This window comes from Giraffa tippelskirchi, chromosome 5 (genome assembly GCF_054371585.1).
Source record: "Giraffa tippelskirchi isolate mGirTip1 chromosome 5, T2T-mGirTip1v1.2.pri, whole genome shotgun sequence".
In the NCBI taxonomy this organism is placed as follows: Eukaryota; Metazoa; Chordata; class Mammalia; order Artiodactyla; family Giraffidae; genus Giraffa; species Giraffa tippelskirchi.
Window position 1 is genome coordinate 168,834,289 of NC_137279.1, and position 21,965 is coordinate 168,856,253.

The 21,965-nt window shown below is 44.1% G+C and overlaps 2 protein-coding genes across 6 annotated transcripts in view; one reads left to right on the plus strand and one right to left on the minus strand.

Moving 5' to 3' along the window:
* RAB3B (RAB3B, member RAS oncogene family) overlaps positions 1–20,558 on the plus strand; it is a 67,491-nt gene extending 46,933 nt beyond the window's left edge. For both annotated transcript variants that reach the window (XM_081485475.1, XM_081485474.1), the window contains exons 4-5: positions 2,210–2,334; positions 18,924–20,558. In XM_081485475.1, coding sequence (XP_081341601.1) covers positions 2,210–2,334; positions 18,924–19,111 — 313 coding nt within the window. In that variant the 3' untranslated portion in view covers positions 19,112–20,558. The remainder of the gene's footprint in view (positions 1–2,209; positions 2,335–18,923) is intronic.
* LOC145504495 (uncharacterized) overlaps positions 1–21,965 on the minus strand; it is a 102,585-nt gene that overhangs the window by 38,357 nt on the left and 42,263 nt on the right. The window lies entirely within an intron of this gene.

The window sequence follows — 21,965 nt, forward strand, 5'->3', positions numbered from 1 at the left end:
TCTGAGCCACTAACATCAGGGGCCCCCAACCCCCCAGGCCACATCCCCATCTCTTGCATTACTGCCTGAACCAAACCCCCCTACCCTGATCCTGCAAAAACTGCCTTCCATCAAACCAGTCTCTGGTGCCAAAAAGGTTGGAGACTGCTGACTTGCATCTTTTTCCCTGGAAAATTACTCACAAGGAGAAGGGAGCATGAAGAGAAGGAGAGGTGAAGAGGGAAGGCCAGGACTGAGTGTCCCTATTCAGTGGAGAGGATAAGAATGTGGAAGATGGAGAATCTGTGCCTGGTTCTTATCCACAGTCAGATAGGCAGAGCAGGCTGGGTACAGCGCAGCAGTGCTGGCCAGTGCCAAGCTTGTCTTCTGCTCTTTTTTTCCCAACAGCTACCCTTTGAAGACTTCGCTTCTGCCAAGGAGCAGTTGCCATGACTATGTGAGGTGCCATTGGTTCCTTGGAGCCTTGAGCTGGGAGTGACCTTTCAGGCTGCCTACCCCCACTTCCCAGTTCTGAACAGCAGTCTAGGGTACCACCCACATGCCTGTCACTCATGTGTCCTCCTTCTCAGCCTCTTGGTCATTCCCTTCTTCCTCCTTTCTCCCTCTTTCCTTTTAACAACTACTTTTCTCTGCCTTCCTTTTTTTCTCCTTTCCTCTTTTTTCTCTTCCTCTCTCATTATACCTTTTTTTCCTCCTGTTTTTTTTCTCCCTTTCTTATTCTCTCTCTTCCCTCCAGTCATGACTTTTCCCTCCTCCTCCCTTCTTCCCTCTATCTCCTCCCATCCTCACCTACCACCATGAAGAGATTAGCTCTTTCTTTAAGTATCTCTACACTGCCCATTCCCTGCCAGCCTTGACCTCCTTCCCTTTCTCCATCAGTCCCTGTTCATCCTGCTGCAGGAACACAGTGACTTTCACACCTGCTGACGATTCCTCCAAGAATAACCTAAGTTGCTAATCTAGGAGCTGAGAGTGGATGGAGGTGGGAGGAGGGAGAAAGATGACAGAAGAGTGACACGGGAGGCACAGGGAGTTGGCTCCAGGTCCCTTCCTTGAGGCTGAAGGCTGTCTGTCTTTTCCAAGCTCTGATCTTCAGTTTTGCCTCTGGGAAACTTGGTCCCAGCCTAGCACCCATCTGCCATCTAAACCGGAGTGCCCAGCAGAGAACCTGGCTCTCTGTAGTTTCACCACAAATGGTGGTTGAGTGAATTCCATCCGTTGAGGAAGTGACTTTTCACCCTTAAAGAGAAGATGGGTAGTGAAATCAGCTTTAGGAGCAGGGTTGGTAGTTGGTCCAGTCTGCAGTTAAGGTTGAGTTAGATTGAATGTCAGTATCAGGATAGGATCACAGTTTATTTAGATCTGCTTCAAGATTAACTATTTGCTGGCTCCTTCCTTCATCAGATATTCACGGACTGCTCTGTGCTCTATGCTGGGGGGGTATGGCACCACAAAGATGGGGCTTCCCTGGTGGCTCAGTGAAAAAGAATCCACCTGCCATTGCAGGAGACATGGGTTTGATCCCTGATCTGGGAAGATCCCACATGCTGTGGAACAACTAAGCTCATGCCCCATAGCTACTGAACCTGTGCTCTAGAGCCCGGGAGCCACAACTACTGAGCCCATGTGCTGCAACTTCTGAAGCCTGCACTCTCTAGAGCCTGTGCTCTGCAACAAGAGAAGCCACGACAACGAGAAGCCTGTGCAGGGCAATGAAGAGGAGCCCCCACTCACTGCAACTAGAGACAAGCCGGCATAGCAACAAAGACCAGTATAGCCAAAAATAAAAAATAAATACATAAATAAAATTATATATAAAAAAGAATAAACCTATCTCTGCCCTCAAGGAGAGACAGATAAATCCAGCCAAATGTCATAACAGATGCCACAGTAAAGGTGTAGAGAAACAAAGGGGGGTAACTGTTCCTACCTGTGAGGTATTGGGGGACTGAGTTAGGCCTGCTTCACAAAAAAATGTATGTTCAATATAAAGGTCTGGTTTTATTTCCTCTATTTAAAAGTTTATTTCTCATTATAGAAATAATACATGCTCACTTTCAAAAACTTGTCAAGAAAAGGTTTTTTTATTGGCAACAATGCATGGCTTGTGGGATTGCGACCTCGTTGAAGGGGCTTCTGTGAGCTTCGCGGGGTCCTTTCTGGCCTAGGAGGGTGTCAATAACACAGTCCTCTCCCTATCTCTCTTTAGGGCTACTCAGATAAAGACTTACTCCTGGGACAATGCGCAGGTCATCCTGGTGGGGAACAAGTGTGATATGGAGGAAGAGAGGGTTGTTCCCACTGAGAAGGGCCGGCTCCTCGCAGAGCAGCTTGGTATGTGCATGATACATGTGGGTGCATGTGTGCACTGGAGTGGGGCAAACGGAAGGAATAAGTGTGTGTTTGGCATTTGGGACATTAAGGATGTGCTGTGATCCTGAATTATGTGCATATGTGCTCTGTGTGTGTTGTTTCATATATAGGGCATACACATGTGGGCTTCATGCTAATGAATTCTAGGTAATGCATTATTTATGATACATGTATATTTTGTTACACTGGATGTATAAATAAAATTTAAATATATGAAATCTTTTTTTTTTAAACCAGTTCCTTCCACAAAGGATTTGAGGTATCTTATAACATTGTCATAGTATATCAACAAAAAAATGAGACAATTGGAGCAAAGGGAAAAAAGGCAAGGGTAGGAGAACATAAGAGAAGGCCAGGGGTGAGATAACTATATTTTGTAAGTTTTGGGGCATGTACAAGAGCTGGACTGAAATAGTCACTTTGAGCTTCCTAGCAACCATTGCAAAGAGGGAAACATAATCAGTTACATGGTTCAGAGATGGTCCTTAAGATAGAAACAAACCCATTATTCCAGAGAAGCACTGCTCTCCACTGACAACTGTAGACTGAGTGTATGTATGCTCAGTTGTATCTGACTCTTTGTGACCCCAGGGACTGTAGCCTGCCAGGGTCCTCTGTCCATGGAATTTTCCAGGCAAGAATACTGGAGTGGGTTGCCATTTCCTTCTCCAGGGGATCTTCCCAACCCAGGGATTGAACCCGCGTCTCTTGCGTCTCTTGCATTGGCAAGTGAATTCTTTACCACTGAGCCACTTGGGAAGCCCGGCAATTGTAGAACAGACTCTATATGCTGAGTGTGATGATGTTCTTAATAGCAAACATCCTTTATAGCAACTACAACACTGAATATCATAGGCTCTGTCTTACAATTTCTGTCAGTGTAAACTGATGTTTTGTCACCAAAATACAATTCACAGCAAAAGTGATTGTATGAAGTCACGAGACAATGTAGATTAAACATGCTGCTCCATGATGCTCTTTTTTCAAGGTTAATGCACCTTGATCCTTGTGCTCCATTGAGACCCAGGTGTCTCAGGTGTGTCTTAGTGGCCACACAGCAGGACACCTACCTACACTTGCTTAAAAGAGAAGCTTTTCTTTTCTTTTCTCTATTGGGGTTTAATATAGGATCACCTTAGATAAGTCTTCTTTTAGGAGAATGCGTGTACTGCTTAGCTTTTAGCCAGTCTCCCTAAGTATTTCTCACAACCTCAGTGCTGTAAGTATTAAGGAGAAGGGAGTTTAAAGTTATATCTGCCAGTTTCTGAAGTTCAGATATTTGGGCTGGTAGGTGAGTAAATTGTGTAATATACAAGTGTGAATTTGTGTTGTATATATTTGTATTATGTATATTACGAGGACATGTATAGTGGAGTGTCCTATACTTCTTTCTTCCCTCTCCTATTCTCCAGTGTGGCCTGGAATTGAAATTAGGACACTGAAGGTGCTTAATAAATAGGGAGGGTGGGCCATTTGGCTCTTGATGGTTCTTACCCCATCACAGATGTCCTCAGGGCCCATAGCATGTGTCTATACCCATTCCCATGGTTCATAGGACAGTAAGCATGTAGCTAAGCCCACACATGGGTGACCTCAGGTTATCTTATGCCTTCAGCCTGCTGTCCCTGAGATGCCCTGCACTCTCCCTGGACCAACAATGCCACTTCTGTTTGAAAGGCTCTTTTTTACCCCCCATCTCCCACTCTTATCTAGCTGTTGAACCCCCACTCAACTTTCAAAACATACCTCCCCCAGCTCTTTTCTTCATTCCCCCACTTAGAGTACCCTATGGATGCAACAGTCACAGTATCCATCTCCCTTGGGTGCACTTGTTTCCTTATCTGTCTCCAGAAAGCTTCATGAGGACAGAAAATGAGTCTTGTTTATCTTTATACCCATAGTGCCTGGCATATGGTCTGGCAGTGAGTAAACACTGTAAAAATATATTTTGATTAAAATTTTATGGAGTCAAGTATTTGGCTACTTCATTTTACTTCATTCTAATTATGACTTCCTAAGCTCCTACTCCATGCCAAGTACCGTGCTGCAAAATAGACTATGTTCCCTGGTCTGAGACAGAAACTGTGATAAGCCAGGTGATCATTGCTGTGATAGAAGGATGCGCCAGGGGCTGTGGACACAGAGGAGTCACCTATTCAGTTTGGGTCAGAGAACGTGAAGCCCATGCTGAGTCTTTTTTTTTTTTTTAATTAATTTTGATTTGAGTACAGTTTGCTTTACAATGTTGTACTATTTTCTACTGTACAGCAAAATGAATCTGCCATACATACACATATTATCTCCTCCCTTTTGAATTTCCTTCTCATTCAGGTCACCATAGTTCAAGGGAGTTCCTTGTGCTATACAATATGTCCTCATTAGTTATCCATTGTATGTGTCATATCAAGAGATAACTCATTGAAAAAGACCCTGATGCTGTGAAATATTGAAGGCAAAAGAAGAGGGCAGCAGATGTGTAGGTGAATTTGAGCAAACTCTGGGAGATAGTGAAGGACAGGGAAGCCTGGCATGCTGCAGTCCATGAGGCTGAAAAGAGTCAGACACGATGTAGTGACTGAACAACAACAATCAATAGTGTATATGTGTCAATCCTAATCTCCCAATTTTTCCCACCACCTTCCCTTCCCCCTTGGTATCCATGCATTTGTTCTCTACTTCTATGTCTCTATTTCTGCGTTGAAAATCTTTAAAAAATTTTTTAATTTATTTTATTTTTGGCTGCACTGGGTCTTTGTTGCTGTGCTTGGGCTTTCTCTAGTTGCAGTGCTGAGCTTCTCATTGTGATGGCTTCTCTTACTGCCGAGCATGGGCTCTAGGGTGCTTGGGCTCAGTAGTTGTGGCGCACAGGCTTAGTTGCCCTGCAGCATGTGGAATATTCCTGGAGCACGGATCGAATCCCTGTCCCCTGCACTGGCACCACTGGACCACCAGGGAAGTCCCTGATTTGCAAGGAAAACAGAGCTGGAGTAGTCAGGCTCCCTGACTCCACATTAGGTCTTGGAGATAAGTAGGAGCAGTCAAGTGAGGAAGAAAGGCAAGGACATTCCAGGCAGGGGGAATAACACTGGCAAAGGCAAGGAACAGCACTGTGTGTTTAGGGAACCATAAATCATTGGACTGTGTGAGTCTAGAGTAGCGCTTCCCCAGTTAAGAGATTCATGTCACTGGGTGTTCAAGATGATTTTATGTATATATTTTGGTGTATATTAGGAAAAAATATAATTAACGTCTCAAGCCATTAAGGTTAAACAAGACTGTTTTTAAAAGGTGAGTTAATTTTATATTAGGAAAAAATATAGCCAGCATGCCAAGCCATTATGACTAACATTTTTAAAAGGTGAGTTTGTTAAACATTTATTAGGTATTTACCATGTGCCAGGCCCTATTCTAAGTGTTTTAAAGTAATACTCATTTAGTTTAAAAGTACCTAATTTAATTTAGGTACATTTCTTATAGAGATGAGAAAACTGAGACACAGAAAAGTTGAGTAACTTGTTTAAGATCACATAGCCAGTAACAGGTAGAGTCAGAATTTGAACTCAAGTAGTAGTCTGGCTCCAGAGCTGCACTTTTAACCACTTAACCTCACTATACAGCAAATATTGTAATAATAGCTAATATATATTGAACCAGGCATTATATGAAATGCTTTGTGTTAATTCTCTCTTTTAATTCTCAACATAACTCCTTAAAATAGGTCAAGTTCAACATAGGTTCATGAGGTTCTTGCTTAAGATTATGCATTTAGGAAGTGGTAGAGCCAATAAAGGGGCTTCCCCGGTTCAGCAACAAAGAATTCGCCTGCGATGCAGGAGACTCCAGTTTGATCCCTGGGTCAGAAAGATCCTCTGGAGGAGGAAATGGCAACCCACTCCAGTATTCTTGCCTGGGAAATCCCATGGACAGCAGAACCTGGCAGGCTACAATCAGTCCATGGGGTCACAAAGAGTCGGACACAACTGAAGTGATTTAGTGCACACGCGTAGACACATATACACACACACACACACACACAGAGCCAATAAAGATCTATCTAATTTATGTAGAAAGACAGACGGAAGTGAGATTAATTCTTAGTACAGAGTTTAGGAAGACACTTAAAGAGGGCATTGATGAATTGGTTAGATTTGCATAGGTCAAGGTAACCCATCTCAGTCCTACTGAACTTCTGAGCTTTTCCCTACTGCTTACCAGAACTCAGCTATTTACATATCTGTTTCACACTACACCTCAGCAGTAGGCGGGGTTATGTCTAATTGTTTTCATTATCAGAACCATCCAGCACAGGATACTCATTCACTCATACATTTATACATTGAAAAATATTTATTGAGCATACACTCTGAGACAGGTTGTATCTTGGCACTTAGGTGTGATTCTTACTATCACGGAACTAATGGGGAAAAGAGACATTAAACAAATAATTATACAAGTAAATATACAATTAAACATTTGTAAATGGGTGAATTGTATGATATGCAAAGTATATCTCAATAACACTGTTTAAAACTGTGATATGTTCTGTATGACTTAGGACTCTGATTATGGCAAGTGATAAAATCCCAAATCAAACTAGCTTTAATTTTAAAAAAGAATGTAAAATTAGCTTGTGTAGCTGGGAAGTCTACTAATCAAAGGACTCAACTGGCTCTCTATTTCTCAGCTTTGCATATCCCTTCAGCCTCTTTCTGTAGCCAGACTCTGAATGGGGAATAAGATAAATGATGGCAGCTCCAGATTTATATCCTCCAACTTCTGCAAAAGAGGATTCTTGCTCCCAACCACCATATATCAATCTCAGGGAAGACTATGATCAGATACCTGTGAGTCACATGCCTGTTTCAGTGGCTGGGGGAGGCAAATATTATAACCTATAGTCCTACCACAGTTGTTTAAAGTAGCAATTCCATAAAAGAAGGAATGGTGAACAGATAAAAGCAAGGTAGTGAAGTGAAAGTTGCTCAGTCATGTCCAACTCTTCGCGAGCCCATGGACTGTATAGTCCTTGGAATTCTCCAAGCCAGAATACTGGAGTGGGTAGCCTTTCTCTTCTCCAGGGGATCTTCCCAACCCAGGGATAGAACCCAGGTCTCCAGCACTGCAGGTGGATTCTTTACCAGCTGAGCCACAAGGGAAGCCCAAGAATACTGCAGTGGGTAGCCTATCCCTTCTCCAGGGCATCTTTCCAACCCAGGAACCAAACCGGGGTCTCCTGCATTGCAGGCGGATTCTTTACCAACTGAGCTATGGGCTTCCACTAAAAGTAAGGTAAGTCCACCACAAGTGAAGAAAGTAAAAAAGAGAGACCTAATTTTAGACTGGAGAGTCAAGGTCTTCTGAGAAAGTAACACTTAAGCTGAGAACAAAAGGATCAGAAAAATATTACTTAGGCAAAGAGTCAGGGGGCTGGGGGGATTGGGAGGGGAGTGTTCCACACCAAGACCAGCCCTAATGTGGTTTACTTATTTATTATTTATTTTTGACTGTGCTGGGTCTTCATTGTTGCACGTGAGCTTTCTGTAGTTTCAATGAGCGGGGGGTAAATAACTCTTTGTTGCTGTGTATGGGCTTCTAATTGCAGTTGCTTCTCTTATTGTGGAGCGCAGGCTCTAGAGAACTGGCTCAGTAGTTGTGGAACATGGGCTTAGTTGCCCCAAGGCACGTGGGATCTTCCTGGGTTTGAACTAGTGTCTCCTGCATTGGCAGGTGGATTCTCTACTGATGGACCATCAGTCCGTTCAGTTCAGTCACTCAGTTGTGTCCAACTCTTTGCGACCCCATGGAGTACAGCATGCCAGGCCTCCCTGTACAACTCCTGGAGTCTACTCAAACACATGTCCATCTCATCCTCTGTCGTCCGTCCCCTTCTCCTCCCGCCTTCAATCTTTCCCAGCATCAGGATCTTTTCAAATGAGTCAGTTCTTCATATCAGGTGCTCAAAGTATTGGAGTTTCAGTTTCAGCATCAGTCGTTCCAATGAATATTCAGGACTGATTTCCTTTAGGATGGACTGCTTGGATCTCCTTGCTATCCAAGGGACTCTCAAGAGTCTTCTCCAATAAGACAGTTCAAAAGCATCAATTCTTCACCGTTCAGCTTTCTTTATAGTCCAACTCTCATATCCATACACGACTACTGGAAAAACCATAGCCTTGACTAGATGGACCTTTGTTGGCAAAGTAATGTCCCTGCTTTTTAATATGCTGTTTAGATTGGTCATAACTTTTCTTCTAAGGAGCAAGCATCTTTTAATTTCATGGCTGCAATCACCATCTGCAGTGATTTTGGAGCCCCCCAAAATAAAGTCTGTCACTGTTTCCATTGTTTCCCCATCTATTTGCCATGAAGTGATGGGACCGGATGCCATGATCTTAGTTTTCTGAATGTTGAGTTTTAAGCAAAGTTTTTCACTCTCCTCTTTTACTTTCATCAAGAGGCTCTTTAGTTCTTCTTCCCTTTCTTCCATAAGGGTGGTGTCATCTGCACATCTGAGGTTATTGATATTTCTCCTGGCAATCGTGATTCCAGCTTATGCTTCATCCAGCCCATTGTTTTTCATGATGTACTCTGCATAGAAATTAAATAAGCAGGGTGACAATATACAGCCTTGACGTACTCCTTTTCCTATTTGGAACCAGTCTGTTGTTCCATGTCCAGTTCTAACTGTTGCTTCCTGACCTGCATACAGGTTTCTCAGGAGGTAGGTCAGGTGATCTAGTATTCCCATCTCTTTCAGAATTTTCCACAGTTTACTGTGATCCACACAGTCAAAGGCTTTGGCATAGTCATTAAAGCAGAAGTAGATGTTTTTCTGGAACTCTCTTGCTTTTTTGATGATCCAGCGGATGTTGGCAATTTGATCTCTGATTCCTCTGCCTTTTCTAAATCTAGCTTGAACATCTGGAAGTTCACGGTTCATGTATTGTTGAAGCCTGGCTTGAAGAATTTTGAGCATTACTTTGCTAGCGTGTAAGATGAGTACAGTTGTGCAGTAGTTTGAACATTCTTTGGCATTGCTTTTCTTTGGGATTGGAATGAAAACTGACCTTTACCAGTCTTGTGGCCACTGCTGCGTTTTCCAAATTTGCTGGCATATTGAGTGCAGCACTTTCACAGCATCATCTTTTAGGATTTGAAATAGCTCAACTGGAATCCCATCACCTCCACTAGCTTTGTTCATAGTAATGCTTTCTAAGGCCCACTTGACTTCACATTCCAGGATGTCTGACTCTAGGTGAGTGATCACAACATCGTGACTATCTGGGTCATGAAGATCTTTTTTGTACAGTTCTTCTGTGTATTCTTGCCACCTCTTCTTAATATCTTCTGCTTCTGTTAGGTCCCTACCATTTCTGTCCTTTATTGAGCCCATCTTTGCATGAAATGTTCCCTTGGTATCTGTAATTTTCTTGAAGAGATCTCTAGTCTTTCCCATTCTATTGTTTTCCTCTATTTCTTTGCATTGATCAGTGAGGATGCCTTTCTTATCCCCCCTTGCTATTCTTTGGAACTCTGCATTCAAATGGGTATATCTTTCCTTTTCTCCTTTGCTTTTCGCTTCTCTTCTTTTCACGCTATTTGTAAAGCCTCTTCAGACAGCCATTTTGCTTTTTTGCATTTCTTTTTCTTGGGGATGGTCTTGATCCTTGTCTCCTGTACAATGTCACAAACCTCCGTCCATAGTTCCTCAGGCACTCTATCAGATCTAGTCCCTTAAATCTATTTGTTACTTCCACTGTATAATTGGAGAAGGCAATGGCACCCCACTCCAGTACTCTTGCCTGGAAAATCCCATGGATGGAGGAGCCTGGTAGGCTACAGTCCATGGGGTCGCTAAGAGTCGGACACGACTGAGTGACTTCACTTTCACTTTTCGCTTTCATGCATTGGAGAAGGAAATGGCAACCCACTCCAGTGTTCTTGCCTGGAGAATCCCAGGGATGGGGGAGCCTGGTGGGCTGCCGTCTATGGGGTCACACAGAGTCGGACACGACTGAGGTGACTTAGCACTGTATAATTGTATGGGATTTGATTTAGGTCATACCTGAATAGTCTGGTGGTTTCCCCTACTTTCTTCAATATAAGTCTGAATTTGGCAATAAGGAGTTCATGATCTGAGCCACAGTCAGCTCCCAGTCTTGTTTTTGCTGACTGTATAGAGCTTCTCCATCTTTGGCTGCAAAGAATATAATCAATCTGATTTCGGTGTTGGCCATCAGGTGATGTCCACGTGTAGAGTCTTCTCTTGTGTTGTAGAGTTGCTGCTGCTGCTGCTGCTGCTAAGGCGCTTCAGTCGTGTCCGACTCTGTGCGACCCCATAGAGTTGTAGAGTTAGGAGCAATTAAAGTAAAAACTAGGAATGTTCAGGCCTGCTCACTGTTTTTTTTTTTTTTTTTTTAATCTTCTTTGTTCTCAGGAAAGGCAAAGAGAAAAACCCATTCTTCTTTTTTTCCTTTTCATTGCAACATCTGTTCAAAATGTGGTTTTGAAACATACATATAAATGCTCACTGTAGTGAAGTGTGGAGGGAAAAGTAACCAGCCTACGCATTTGGAGACTGAAGGTTTTATCCTGCTTCTGCCACTAGTTTACTGTGTGACCTTGAGCATCTTATTTCCTGTTTCTGGGTCTCAATTTGCCCTTTTGAAAAACAGTGGATTTGGATTAGCTGAGTGGGAAGATCTGTTCAGCTCTATCCCTCTGATTCCATGATTTCAATTCACACAATTCCTGACTCATCACTCAGTGCCCACAGACCCTTGTACATGGCCCCATTTTGGAGGAAATGTTGATATATATTAAATTTGAGTGATGGATGCATCAGGGTGTATTATGTTATTTTCTCTATCTTTATATTATATGCATCAAGATGGCCTCTTTTATTTTTAGGTGCTCAATAAATGTTTTTTGGTTTGGGATGAATCGAACTCTTGCATCACTCAGCCTGGTTGCAGAGAAAGACCTACTTGACACTGAGAATAACTAACTTTGGTGTAATGACTTGTGATTCACAATGTGTTTTCACAGCAAGTCTCTTGTGACTCTTACCCTCACTCCTAGCCTGAGAGGCAGTATCGTATTCAACTCCAATACACTGAAGAAGCTGACCACTTATGTTTTCTTGCACACAATGAGCTGTGCCACACTTCCATGTCTTTTTTTTTTTTTAACTTGAAGATTATGTAACTTTTCTAAGCCATACAGGTCATAGGTGGCAGGTCCAATACTCAAACTTAGCCTTTAGAGTCAAAATCCTAATGCTTCCATTGTATCATCACCCAGTGGTGTTTTTGCAAAAGCTTGACATAGTTTCTCTTGGTATTTCCACCTTCAGTCACAATGTTGGTGAGAATTCTTTAGATTACGACAGCATAATGGTATGTGGTAACATAACCCAAGTCAGGAGCTTAGATAATACAGGTTGATTTCCCACTCACATTATATGCCAGTTCCAAGTCAGCTGCAACTCTGTCCACGTCATGCAACTCTGAGATCCAATCTGGGATGCCCAAGCCACACAAAGAAGTTCAGAGCTTCCACTGGCACTTGGAATACCCACATCCATTGTCCAAAGCAAGTTACATGATGAAATCTGATGTTGATGGATGAAGGAGATACATTCCTCCCATAAGGAGGCACTGCAAGCCACTTGGCAGTGGGTGGGAATATAAAATCTTCTACAGAGGGACAGTGAACAGTCTGCCACCATCACTGAACATATGATGGACCCTGGTGACATAGAGGTGGATAGGTTCCCTGCCCTCAAGGTGCTCATTGATCAGGGAAACAAAATAGTAGAGAGATAAGCTCAACATCCTGTGCCAGCCCTTAGCTTGTTTACTGTCCTTCCTCACCCTTCTCCTGCTCTGTCTCTCTCTTGAAATTGCCCAAAGGCTGTGTTTCCCAGGCTCCTTTGATAGCAGCTTCTGGCTAGGTTTAGCCAAGGAGAGACACAGGCAAGTAATTGGAGCGTTGGAAAGGGGAAAAACCTGCATGTGTGTCTCCCGTATCCCTTGGCTGGCTCCTCCAGGAGGGCTGCTCTTCTTCTCCGACTCCTGCTCCTATGGTTTTAACTTCCTTTGGTCCCATTAATAGTTTTTTTTTTTCCCCTGTTGATAACTTCTGGGTTTCTTCACTATTCTATTTGGCCTCTTAGTTCTTCTGTCATCCATATAACCATTTCCTTCTGTTTAAATGTTGAAAATAGTTTGCATTTTCCTGATGGAATCTGACTGAAACAATCATGTCAGGTGCCATGGGGGTCTAGGGGAGAGATACATTGTATGTCTTGAGTTCTGAGTGGTGGAGATGGTGTGGGAAGAGAAAGCAAAGGCTCTTTGGAATCAGGGATTCCACAGGTGAGTAATGAAGAGGATCAGGAGTAAGAGCTAAAGAGTAGTAGCATGAGTAACAGTAACAAATAAGAAAGTGTTGTTTCTGGAGCATGGTGTGAGTCAGGGAGATGAGGCTGGGGAAGTGGGCAGAGGCTGAGCCATGGAGAATCTTGGGTGTTAACCTAATAAGGCAAAAGGCTGGATATTGGATTAATTAGACCTCTGTGAGCGCTAGTAACACAAATCTAGACAAACCTAAACAGTGTATAGAAAAGCAAAGACATCACTTTGCTGACAAAGGGCTGTATAGTCAAAGCTATGGCCTTTCCAGTAGTCACCTATGGATGTGAGAGTTGGACTGAATGCTGAGGAATTGATGCTTTCAAACTGTGGTGCTGGACAAGACTCTTGAGAGTCCTTTGGACACCAAGGAGATCAAATCAGTCAATCCTAAAGGAAATCAACCCTGAATACTCATTGGAAGGACTGATGCTAAAGCTGAAGCTCCAGTACTTCGGCCACCTGATGTGAAGAACTGACTCATTAGGAAGACCCTGATGCTGGGAAGGACTGAAGGCAAAAGGAGAAGAGGACGGCAGAGGATGAGATGTTTGCATAGCATCACCGATTCAGTGGACACGAACTTGGGCAAACTCTGGGACATGGTGAGAGACAGGGAAGCCTGGCATGCTGCAGTCATGAGGTCACAAAGATTTGGACATGACTTAGCACACAAATCTAATTCAAAATAGCTCAAGTTATAAGGACAGTGACATAGCATAAGCAAAACAGAAGATAATTTTGTTGGAAATGAGATGGTTAAGAAATTAAGAGCCAGGATATTGGGGTGGATTGTGCACCTGAAAGCCTAAGTTCCTGAGAGTGAGTACATGCCTGGGTAGAAAGCAAGACAGTGAGTCACTTGCCAAAGTCATCAGTGACTAAAGGGGCTTGAGTTGCAGATTGATATAATACAAGATGGAGATGAGGAGGTACCAGAGCTAGCTAGAGAAGGGATTTGAATGTAAAAGTAGGGGAGAAATGTTCTGGGGGCAGTGTCAGGGTGAGGAGAGGCGAGTTTAGCTCATTGTGAGTTTCTGAAAAGAATTCTGAGGTCACATTCAGAAGCAGGCAATGTGGCCAGTCAGTGGAGCTTGTGGGGCTGTGACAGCTGCCTTTGGACAGGATGGGTAAACAGGAGCATTTTGGGGATGGGAATTTTCTCTGATTCAATTAAGAATTGGGCCCTGTTAAAGGCAGCAGAAATCCCATTGTTCTGAAGCCAATTAGAGGGAGGAAAGGACTGGGGGCTAGTCTGATTAATTGGTTGTCATCTTCCTGAGCTCTGTAGATTCTCACCTCCTGAGACTCCTCACTAATGAACCTGAGGAAAAGGTTACCATCTTGGCCTACTAATGAAGAGCCTTCCAGTAGTCTGTCAGTAATTGGTTGGAGGTGCATTTGAGGTTGTTCTGATAGCAAAAGAGACCCATGAGCTGGCTAGGGTGATGTGCCGCTTACTTGAATCAGAGGTCTCCTACCTTGGCCACCTTTGAGAGGACAGTGATGACATCTCCTTGGCATGACATACACAATCTCTGTGTTTGGTTACTTACAGCCTCTTATCTCATCAATTTGAGCTTTCTGCTCTAATGATAACAAACTGATATGGGCATTCTGGGATATACCAGGGCTGTTTTCTGCCCCCTTATATGTGTTTATGCTGTTTCCTGGGCCTAGTGTTCTATATGTGTGTGTGTGCTCACACTTACACTCACAACTATGTGTCTTTTCTTTTTCTTTTTTTTCCTAAGATTTATTTCTTTATTTTTGGCTGTGCTGGGTCTTCATTGCTGAACTGGGTCTGCTCTTCATTGTGGTGCGTGGGCTTCTCATTGCCATGGCTTCTCTTTTTGCAGAGCACAGGCTCTAGAACGCTGGCTCAATAGTTGTGGCCCATGGGCTTAGCTGTTCTGAGGCATGTGGAATCTTCCCAGACCAGGGATGGAATCCATGTCCCCTGCATTGGCAGGCGGATTATTAACCACTGGACCACCAGGGAAGCTCCCCCCTTCACCACCACATAGTTTTATGTAGCTGATATATGCTTAGGAATCAGCTTTTCCAAGCAGCTTTCCTTGGGCCCCAGGCTTAGATAGGTGCCTCCTGTGCGCCTGACAGTCCCCTTGCTACCTGCCTTTCCAACACTGTCTATATGTCTATCTTCCACACTAGACTAGGAGCTCCTCAACAGTGGGAACTGCATTTGATTCACATCAGTGTCCCCAGTGCCCAGCACAGGGTTTGTCCTGCTTGTTGAGATGAGTTCTCATGACCCTCACTATCCATAGCCCCCTAAGCCACACCCTCCATGCTCATCCCTGTCCCCTTCATCTATCTGTCCATTCATTCAGTTAACACTCAGCAAGCCCTTACTCCTCTGGCTAGTGCTGGAGCTCAGATAAATGACATGATCCCTGCTTGGGGAGCTCCTGGTCAGATGGACTTCCACTATGCAGGGTAAGCTGTGCTGTGGCAGAAGAAGCACAGAGGATGAAGACGCCATATCTAAGCTAAGGCCTAAAGCATAAGTTCATTGGGTGAAGAGTTTTGTTCGGTTCTGGCCTTAAAGTCTCCCCTCTCCACTAACTTTTGGAAGCTTATTCCCCATCTCCTCCCCTTCCATTCTCTCCCTCTGCTGGATTCCTGCACAGCCTCTAGTTTGCTCTACTTGGGTTATAGTGTGTTTGTCACTGTCCCAACTGAGAGCAAGACAAGGCGGCATAAGCAATAAGAGCCCTGGCTTATGCTCCATCCCTGAGCCTCAGTTTTCTGATCTGTAAATTACAAATGATAACCCTTGCCTTGCCCCACTCCCATCACAAAGTTGTTTTAAATTTGTATTTGTGAATAATTAAGGACTATGCACACGTGAGGGACTGACACTCTGATTGGTGTGTCTTTTCTCCATAATTAGATTTGGTCTTCTTTTGTCCCTGGCACTCAGTGCAAGACATGGCACAAAGTCAATGTTCAGTAAAGACCTGGTTTGTTGATCGGCCCTGAATGATGAAGAAGAAAGAGGCTTTCCTCCAAAGGCCCTGGGGAATGATGGAAGGGCAGGGAAGCTAGGACTCAGGTGGGCTGGGAAGATAAGAGAAAGGGAATTGCCATGGATTTCACATGCCAATCAGTTCACATACTTTTGTGCGTTTAAACCTTATTCCCACTCTATGCTGCTGCTGCTAAGTCGCTCTATGAGGTAGGTCATATTTACCTACTCTACAGATGAAGAAACAGGCTGGGAGAAATTAAGCAACTTGCCTGAGGTCACACAGCTGGTAGCTGACAGAGAAGACTGTGTTCAAATCCAGGCTTTCTGACTCCTGGGTTTCTTACCCACTGCCCTCTTGTGCAGTGAGCAAGTCCTCCCCTCGGTGCCAATTCCTCAGAAGGGATCAGTGCCCCTAGCCTTGATCTGTGTTCCCATCTTCATCCAAATTGATGATTTAAGCCTATTTACTTCTTTACCTATTTTCCCCTTTCCTAGGCAAGCAACATACACTGCCTACTTCCCTAAACAGTATCACTTGTAACAAACTGGTCAAAGGCCAGAAAGTCAATTTTTATGATATTCATTATGGACAGGCTACCTGCTGAAGAGTCTCTAAAGCCAGCTGAGTTTCAACAGCCTGTGGATAACGAGCCAGCGGCCACTTCCTTCTTTATCTCGTCCTCAATTAACAGGCACTTCTACAGCTTGCCTTTCTCAGGTCGGGAAGTGGGCCCCAGAAGAGGCTGTCCACCAGAGGTGAGCCAGTGTAATTGTGAGTGCCTTCAGGCTAGGATGGCCTGGGGAGAGGAGCCCTGTTTGTGCCTGGGGGCTTCAGCCCTCTCTGTGGACAATGAGATATTAGGGAGAAAGAGGGAGGAGGAAAAAGACTCCCCCTCCTGTGTGTGTGAGAGGATGATAAAAGAGGGAGAAAGCAGTGAAGTGGAGGTAAAAGGAGCACATGAAAGAAGAGCAGAAAGAAGCTGTCATTGTAACAAGCAACTTTGTACAGCAATTTATCCATCGTCTGGCTCCATCCTCCCAACTGCTCTCGGCAGGAAGATGCTGTGATGATTCCTATTTGACAAATGAGGAGTCTGAGGCTCAGAGAGGTTAAGTGATTCAGAAAGATAAAGTGACTTGCCCAGATTCAGATACTGTGGTAGTCAGATAAATGCAAAGGAGGCCAAAGAGACTTGTAAAGTAAGAAAAAGGTATGAGCAGAAAGAAAGAAAACAGGAAAGCGAAAGGGAGAAAGATGAAGAAATGAGAGGCAGGCTGTGTATGGACATGGAAGCCAGCCAAACCCAGATCTAAACCCAATTTCCACTAACACAGTCACGTGACCTTGTGTGAGTTATGTAATCTCTTGGAGCCTTCATTTTCTTTTGTAAATTGGAGATGATTATATTTACCTCACAGGCTATTATGAGGATTAAGTAAGACAATATTTGTAAAGCTCCTAGCATAGCATCTGGCATACAGTAGGTACTCAACAAATATTAAGGATCCCAAGGAATATGAGGAACAGAAGAGAAAAATAAAGAGCTAAAATGGGTAAAAGCAAAGAGGGAAGTTTTTGAGAAGAAATAGAAGATGGACTTGGAAGGAAGGGAAAGAGGAAGGTGGACGGACAAAAGAGGAGGAAATAGGCTGGTGCAGGGACGAAATAGAGAAAGCAGGTTCACGCGTCTAAGGACTGCCACCAACCTGGCTAGGACTCCTCAGTTGGGAAGCGGCCGCTTTGTCTGAATCAGGAGGACCTTTCTCTTATCTCCTGGGACAACCAGGTTCTGTTCATTGTCACAGGAAGTATCTTTAAGGGTCTTAAGGTGCAAAACACACAAGAAAAGTCTCACACTTCAGATGCAGTTTTTCCTGGGCCATTTGTCAGAATCTTGTGAGGCAGGAGAGATCCAGAGGTGGGGATTGAGGGAGGAGAAAGCCCTGAGAGGGGAGATAAGCCAGTGTGTCTGTGGGTAGAAAGAGCAAACGAAGGTTTACTTATTTGGTGAAGATCTTGGGGTGCCTTCCAGAGTCTAGACTAGAGCCGGCCAGGCTGGGGTAAGTGGGGGGCCAGGGGAAAGAGGAGCAAAAGCACTGGTCAAAAAGGACAAGCTAAGGCTTCTTATACTGATGACCTTGGGCAGGTCAGCTTTTTTCTCGGAGCCACAGAGAGGGTATTAGTGAAATGGAGAGAGTCTGCCTGGACCCTCCATCCCCCAGGGGCGACATGAAGATCAAATGAAATAAGGCAATCAATGCTTTGGAAACGGAAGTGTTGCATATACATAGTCACGTAATCACTCTCAAAAAACCTCTAATTATTATTCCCACACCGTCTCACCCCATCAGGTACAGAAGTGTACACTTTACCTGGATTCTCTTGTTTAATCCTTGAAATAAATCTATGAGATAGGTAAGATTACCCCAATTTACAAACCAGGGAATTGATTCATAAAGAAAATAGGTGACTTGCTGGGGATTACACAGCTGGTCAATGATTGAGCCAGGATCAATCTGACTCAGGATCCTGGGTCACTGAACCATCTCCTTCAAGCAGAAACCTCCTTGAAGCAGCAAGCCCTCCTTGCTTCAAAGCCTGAGCACTGGCTATATTAATGCAGAGTGTTGTATCAAGGGGGCATGAAAGGGAAGAGAAAAATCCTTACTGCTATCTCTCTTCTCTCTTTTTAAAAATTTTATTGGAGTATAGCTGCTTTACAATAATGTGTTAGTTTACACTCTACAGCAAAGTGAATCAGCTATACATATACATGTATTTGGGCTTCTCTGGTGGCTCAGACAGTAAAGAATCTGCCTGCAATGCAGGAGACCCAGGTTCGATCCCTGGGTCAGGAAGATCCCCTGGAGAAGAGAATGGCTACCCATTCCAGTATTTTTGCCTGGAGAATCTCAGGGATGGAAGAGCCCAGCGGGCTATAGTCCATGGGGTTGCAAAGAGTCAGACATGACTGAGTGACTAACACACACATACATGTAGCTCCTCTTTTTTGGATTTCCTTCCCATTTAGGTCACCACAGAGCATTCAGTAGAGTTCTCTGTGCTATACAGTAGCTACTCATTAATTATCTATTTTATACATAATATATGCCAATCCAAATCTCTCTTCTGTCTTCAGGGTTTGACTTCTTTGAAGCCAGTGCCAAGGAGAACATCAGCGTGAGGCAGGCCTTCGAGCGCCTGGTGGATGCCATTTGCGACAAGATGTCTGATACGCTGGACACAGACCCCTCCTTGCTGGGCACCTCCAAGAACACCCGTCTCTCAGACACCCCGCCTTTGCTGCAGCAGAACTGCTCGTGCTAGGCAAGGCCCACCATCCCGATCTCCCTTCATTGTGGCCCTACTCCCACTCTGCTTCCCTGTTACACTCTGTCCACCCCAAGCTGAGTTGCTGCTGTTCCTTGCCTGCAGTGGAGGTGGAAGCATGGCCCTGGGGTTCTCTATAGGTGGCCCCACTCACAGACACTCAGCACTAGACTAACTAGGTCACAACGTGGGCGGAGATTCGTTTTACAAAAGTTGACTCCACTTTACGAAGGCGAAGGCGATTCACTACAGGGACTTGGAAAAGCAAGTCTCTTCTCTGCCTTTAAAATAAGATTCCCTCCCTCGACCAAAATTTGACACACCCATGCACACTTTTCAGGGCCTGGCTAACTGTGTAAAGTGAGACACACCTGCATAGCTAATCTTTTGGGAAAAAAAGAAAAAAAAAAAAACTCTCCTTACACAGCCTGCTTGTTTCATATCAGGCTCCCTGTGGGGCTTCCTGTCACCACTAGACAAGCCTTGTTTCTCAAAGCCCTCGTCTGTTACCACGGATGCCCAGAGGGCTTGGGCAGTTGCTGTGGTGACAGGCCAGAGCTAATCTCCAGAGAGCTCAGCCTCTCTAAATGATGCTGAAAGAGCAGAGGCTGAGTCAGGAAACACTTAAAAGAAAAAGATTATCCCCTGCAAAATGTCAAAGGTTCCTGCTATACGGAAAAGCAAATGCATGAGCTCGAGGAAGACAAAAAGAGAAACACAGGCAAAATCAAGAAATAGGTCACAAATGTCTGATTTTGCTGCTTTCCAGTGGGTTCTCCACTGTGGGAACTCCATGACATTGGTCGTAGGCTCCCAGAATCTAAAAAATTTACAGTTGGTGGGATCCCAAATTTTACCAAGTCTCACTAGCCAATTCCAATCTTCATATCTTTGACAAGTGGCTGTCAAGCCTCACAGCCAAATCTCTTCTAAAGCATACTTCCTAGGCAGGTATGGGAGCTCAGTTTCCACACCATCTTTGGGTAGCTCTCATAATCAGAAAGTTTTCCTTGCTTTAAGCTGAAATCTGCCTCCTGGAAATTGTTCTTCCTCTTCCCACCCCATCTCGAGCATCTCTGTTGTCAGAGACTTCACAGTCTCTGCTCCCTCTGCCATGTGACCCCCTTAGATGATTTGAGAACAGATACCATGACCCCTGGAATCTGCCCTTTCTCTAAGTCAATAGTTCTCATCCCATCTGCCATTCGTCTTAGGGTCCTCTCCCCATCCTGCCCTTTCCTCCAACCTGTCTTTCTATCACTGTTGAGTAGTCCGGCTGAGAAATCTGATTCAAAGCAGAATAAATCTAAGTAGGCACAACCCTGAAAAAAAATTGGGAAAAGTGAACTCAGAGGTCCCTCATTCTCCTGAGAGTGAAACTTTGGTTTCTACCCAAGAGCTGATGTGAAACTACTACTTCATTAAACACCTGAAGAAAACAAAACCAGAAAAACCCTCTGGTACTGGAAACGAACCTAATGCATTAGCTCATGGTTCTAGCTTGTTTGGATACAGGCATATGTTTGGTTTGTTACTGAAACAATGACGTGGAGCTAGCAATGATTCCTGAAAATCTTTCGTCCAGCCCTGGCCTGAATCCCCAGTTTCCTTCTGTACTAACATGCTGCTTCAGAAGTCAGTGGAGGAGGTGGGAGAGTCTCTCCCAAATCTTCTCTCCATTCTGAACACAGCTTATTGTCCTAGGAAAGTGCACTAAAGAACCCTTCAGGGTCAGCTCTGTGGAGAGGTTGCCTTCTGTGACGTAGTGCAGAGGATAGTGCTTTGAACTTGGAATCAGGAGACTCCAGCTCTGCCCTGAAATCAGACTTAAAAACTCTGTCCTGTGATTCTGGACCACTTCCTCCCCATCAGTGAGTCTTGATTTCCCACTTATAAAATGAGGGAAGCCATTTGGGAAATCTTTTCAGTCTCTTCTGGCACTAATAACTCTGAGAGCCTAGTTTTCACCTTCAATATTTCAGTTGATCTGCAAAATAAACCCAAGAGATGAGGATTATCACCCCAATATCACTGTAGCCAACACTGATAAAAGTAAGCAAGTGATGCTTCCTCAATACTAGGTGTTGCTCCAAGCACTTAATGTGTATTAAACTCATTTATATTTCTGGCATCTTTGTGAGGGAGGCACTATAATCCATCTCGTTTAAAAACAAGGAAATTAAGGAACAGACAGGTTCTCTAGCTTGTCTAAGGTCACCTAATGAGTAAATGGTAGAGCTGGGGTTCAAACCCAGAAAGTAGGCTCCAAAGTCTGTGCTCCTCACCACATTCTGTAGTACATTTTTATAGATAAACTGTGATCAGAAGAAGTTAAGAGACTTGGCCAAGATCACACAACTAGCAAGTGTTAGAGCCACAGTAGAATTCAGCCCCAAGGCCATCAGATTCCAAGTCCACTGAAGAAAAGACATATCTCTAATTTGTTAATAAATTGTTCAACTACTCAGACTAATCTGAGGTGATAGCTGTCTAACACTTCTGGGAAGGAGTCTCTGAGGAAGGCCAGGTCCCATGGGCCTGAGCAAAAACTGCTCAGTGTTTCTAAGGCTTAAGCGCTGGCATTCCTTCTATCTGCCTCTGTCAGACAATTTTTATCAAGCTCCGAAGCAGTGCGGTGAGTAGCCTGCCTGCGTCAGCAGTGGGTCATCTTGGAGGTGTAACTTGATAAAATTCTCTGACCAAGGAAGAATGTGGTCCCTTCCCATGGCAGTATTTCTGGATGTCCTTTTTATACTGTAAATTCCTATACAGGTCAGGAATAATTATTATTTTTCTGGGCAGTCACATCCTTCTACCCCAGTATTAGGATTTCAGACCAAGCTCCTCATGA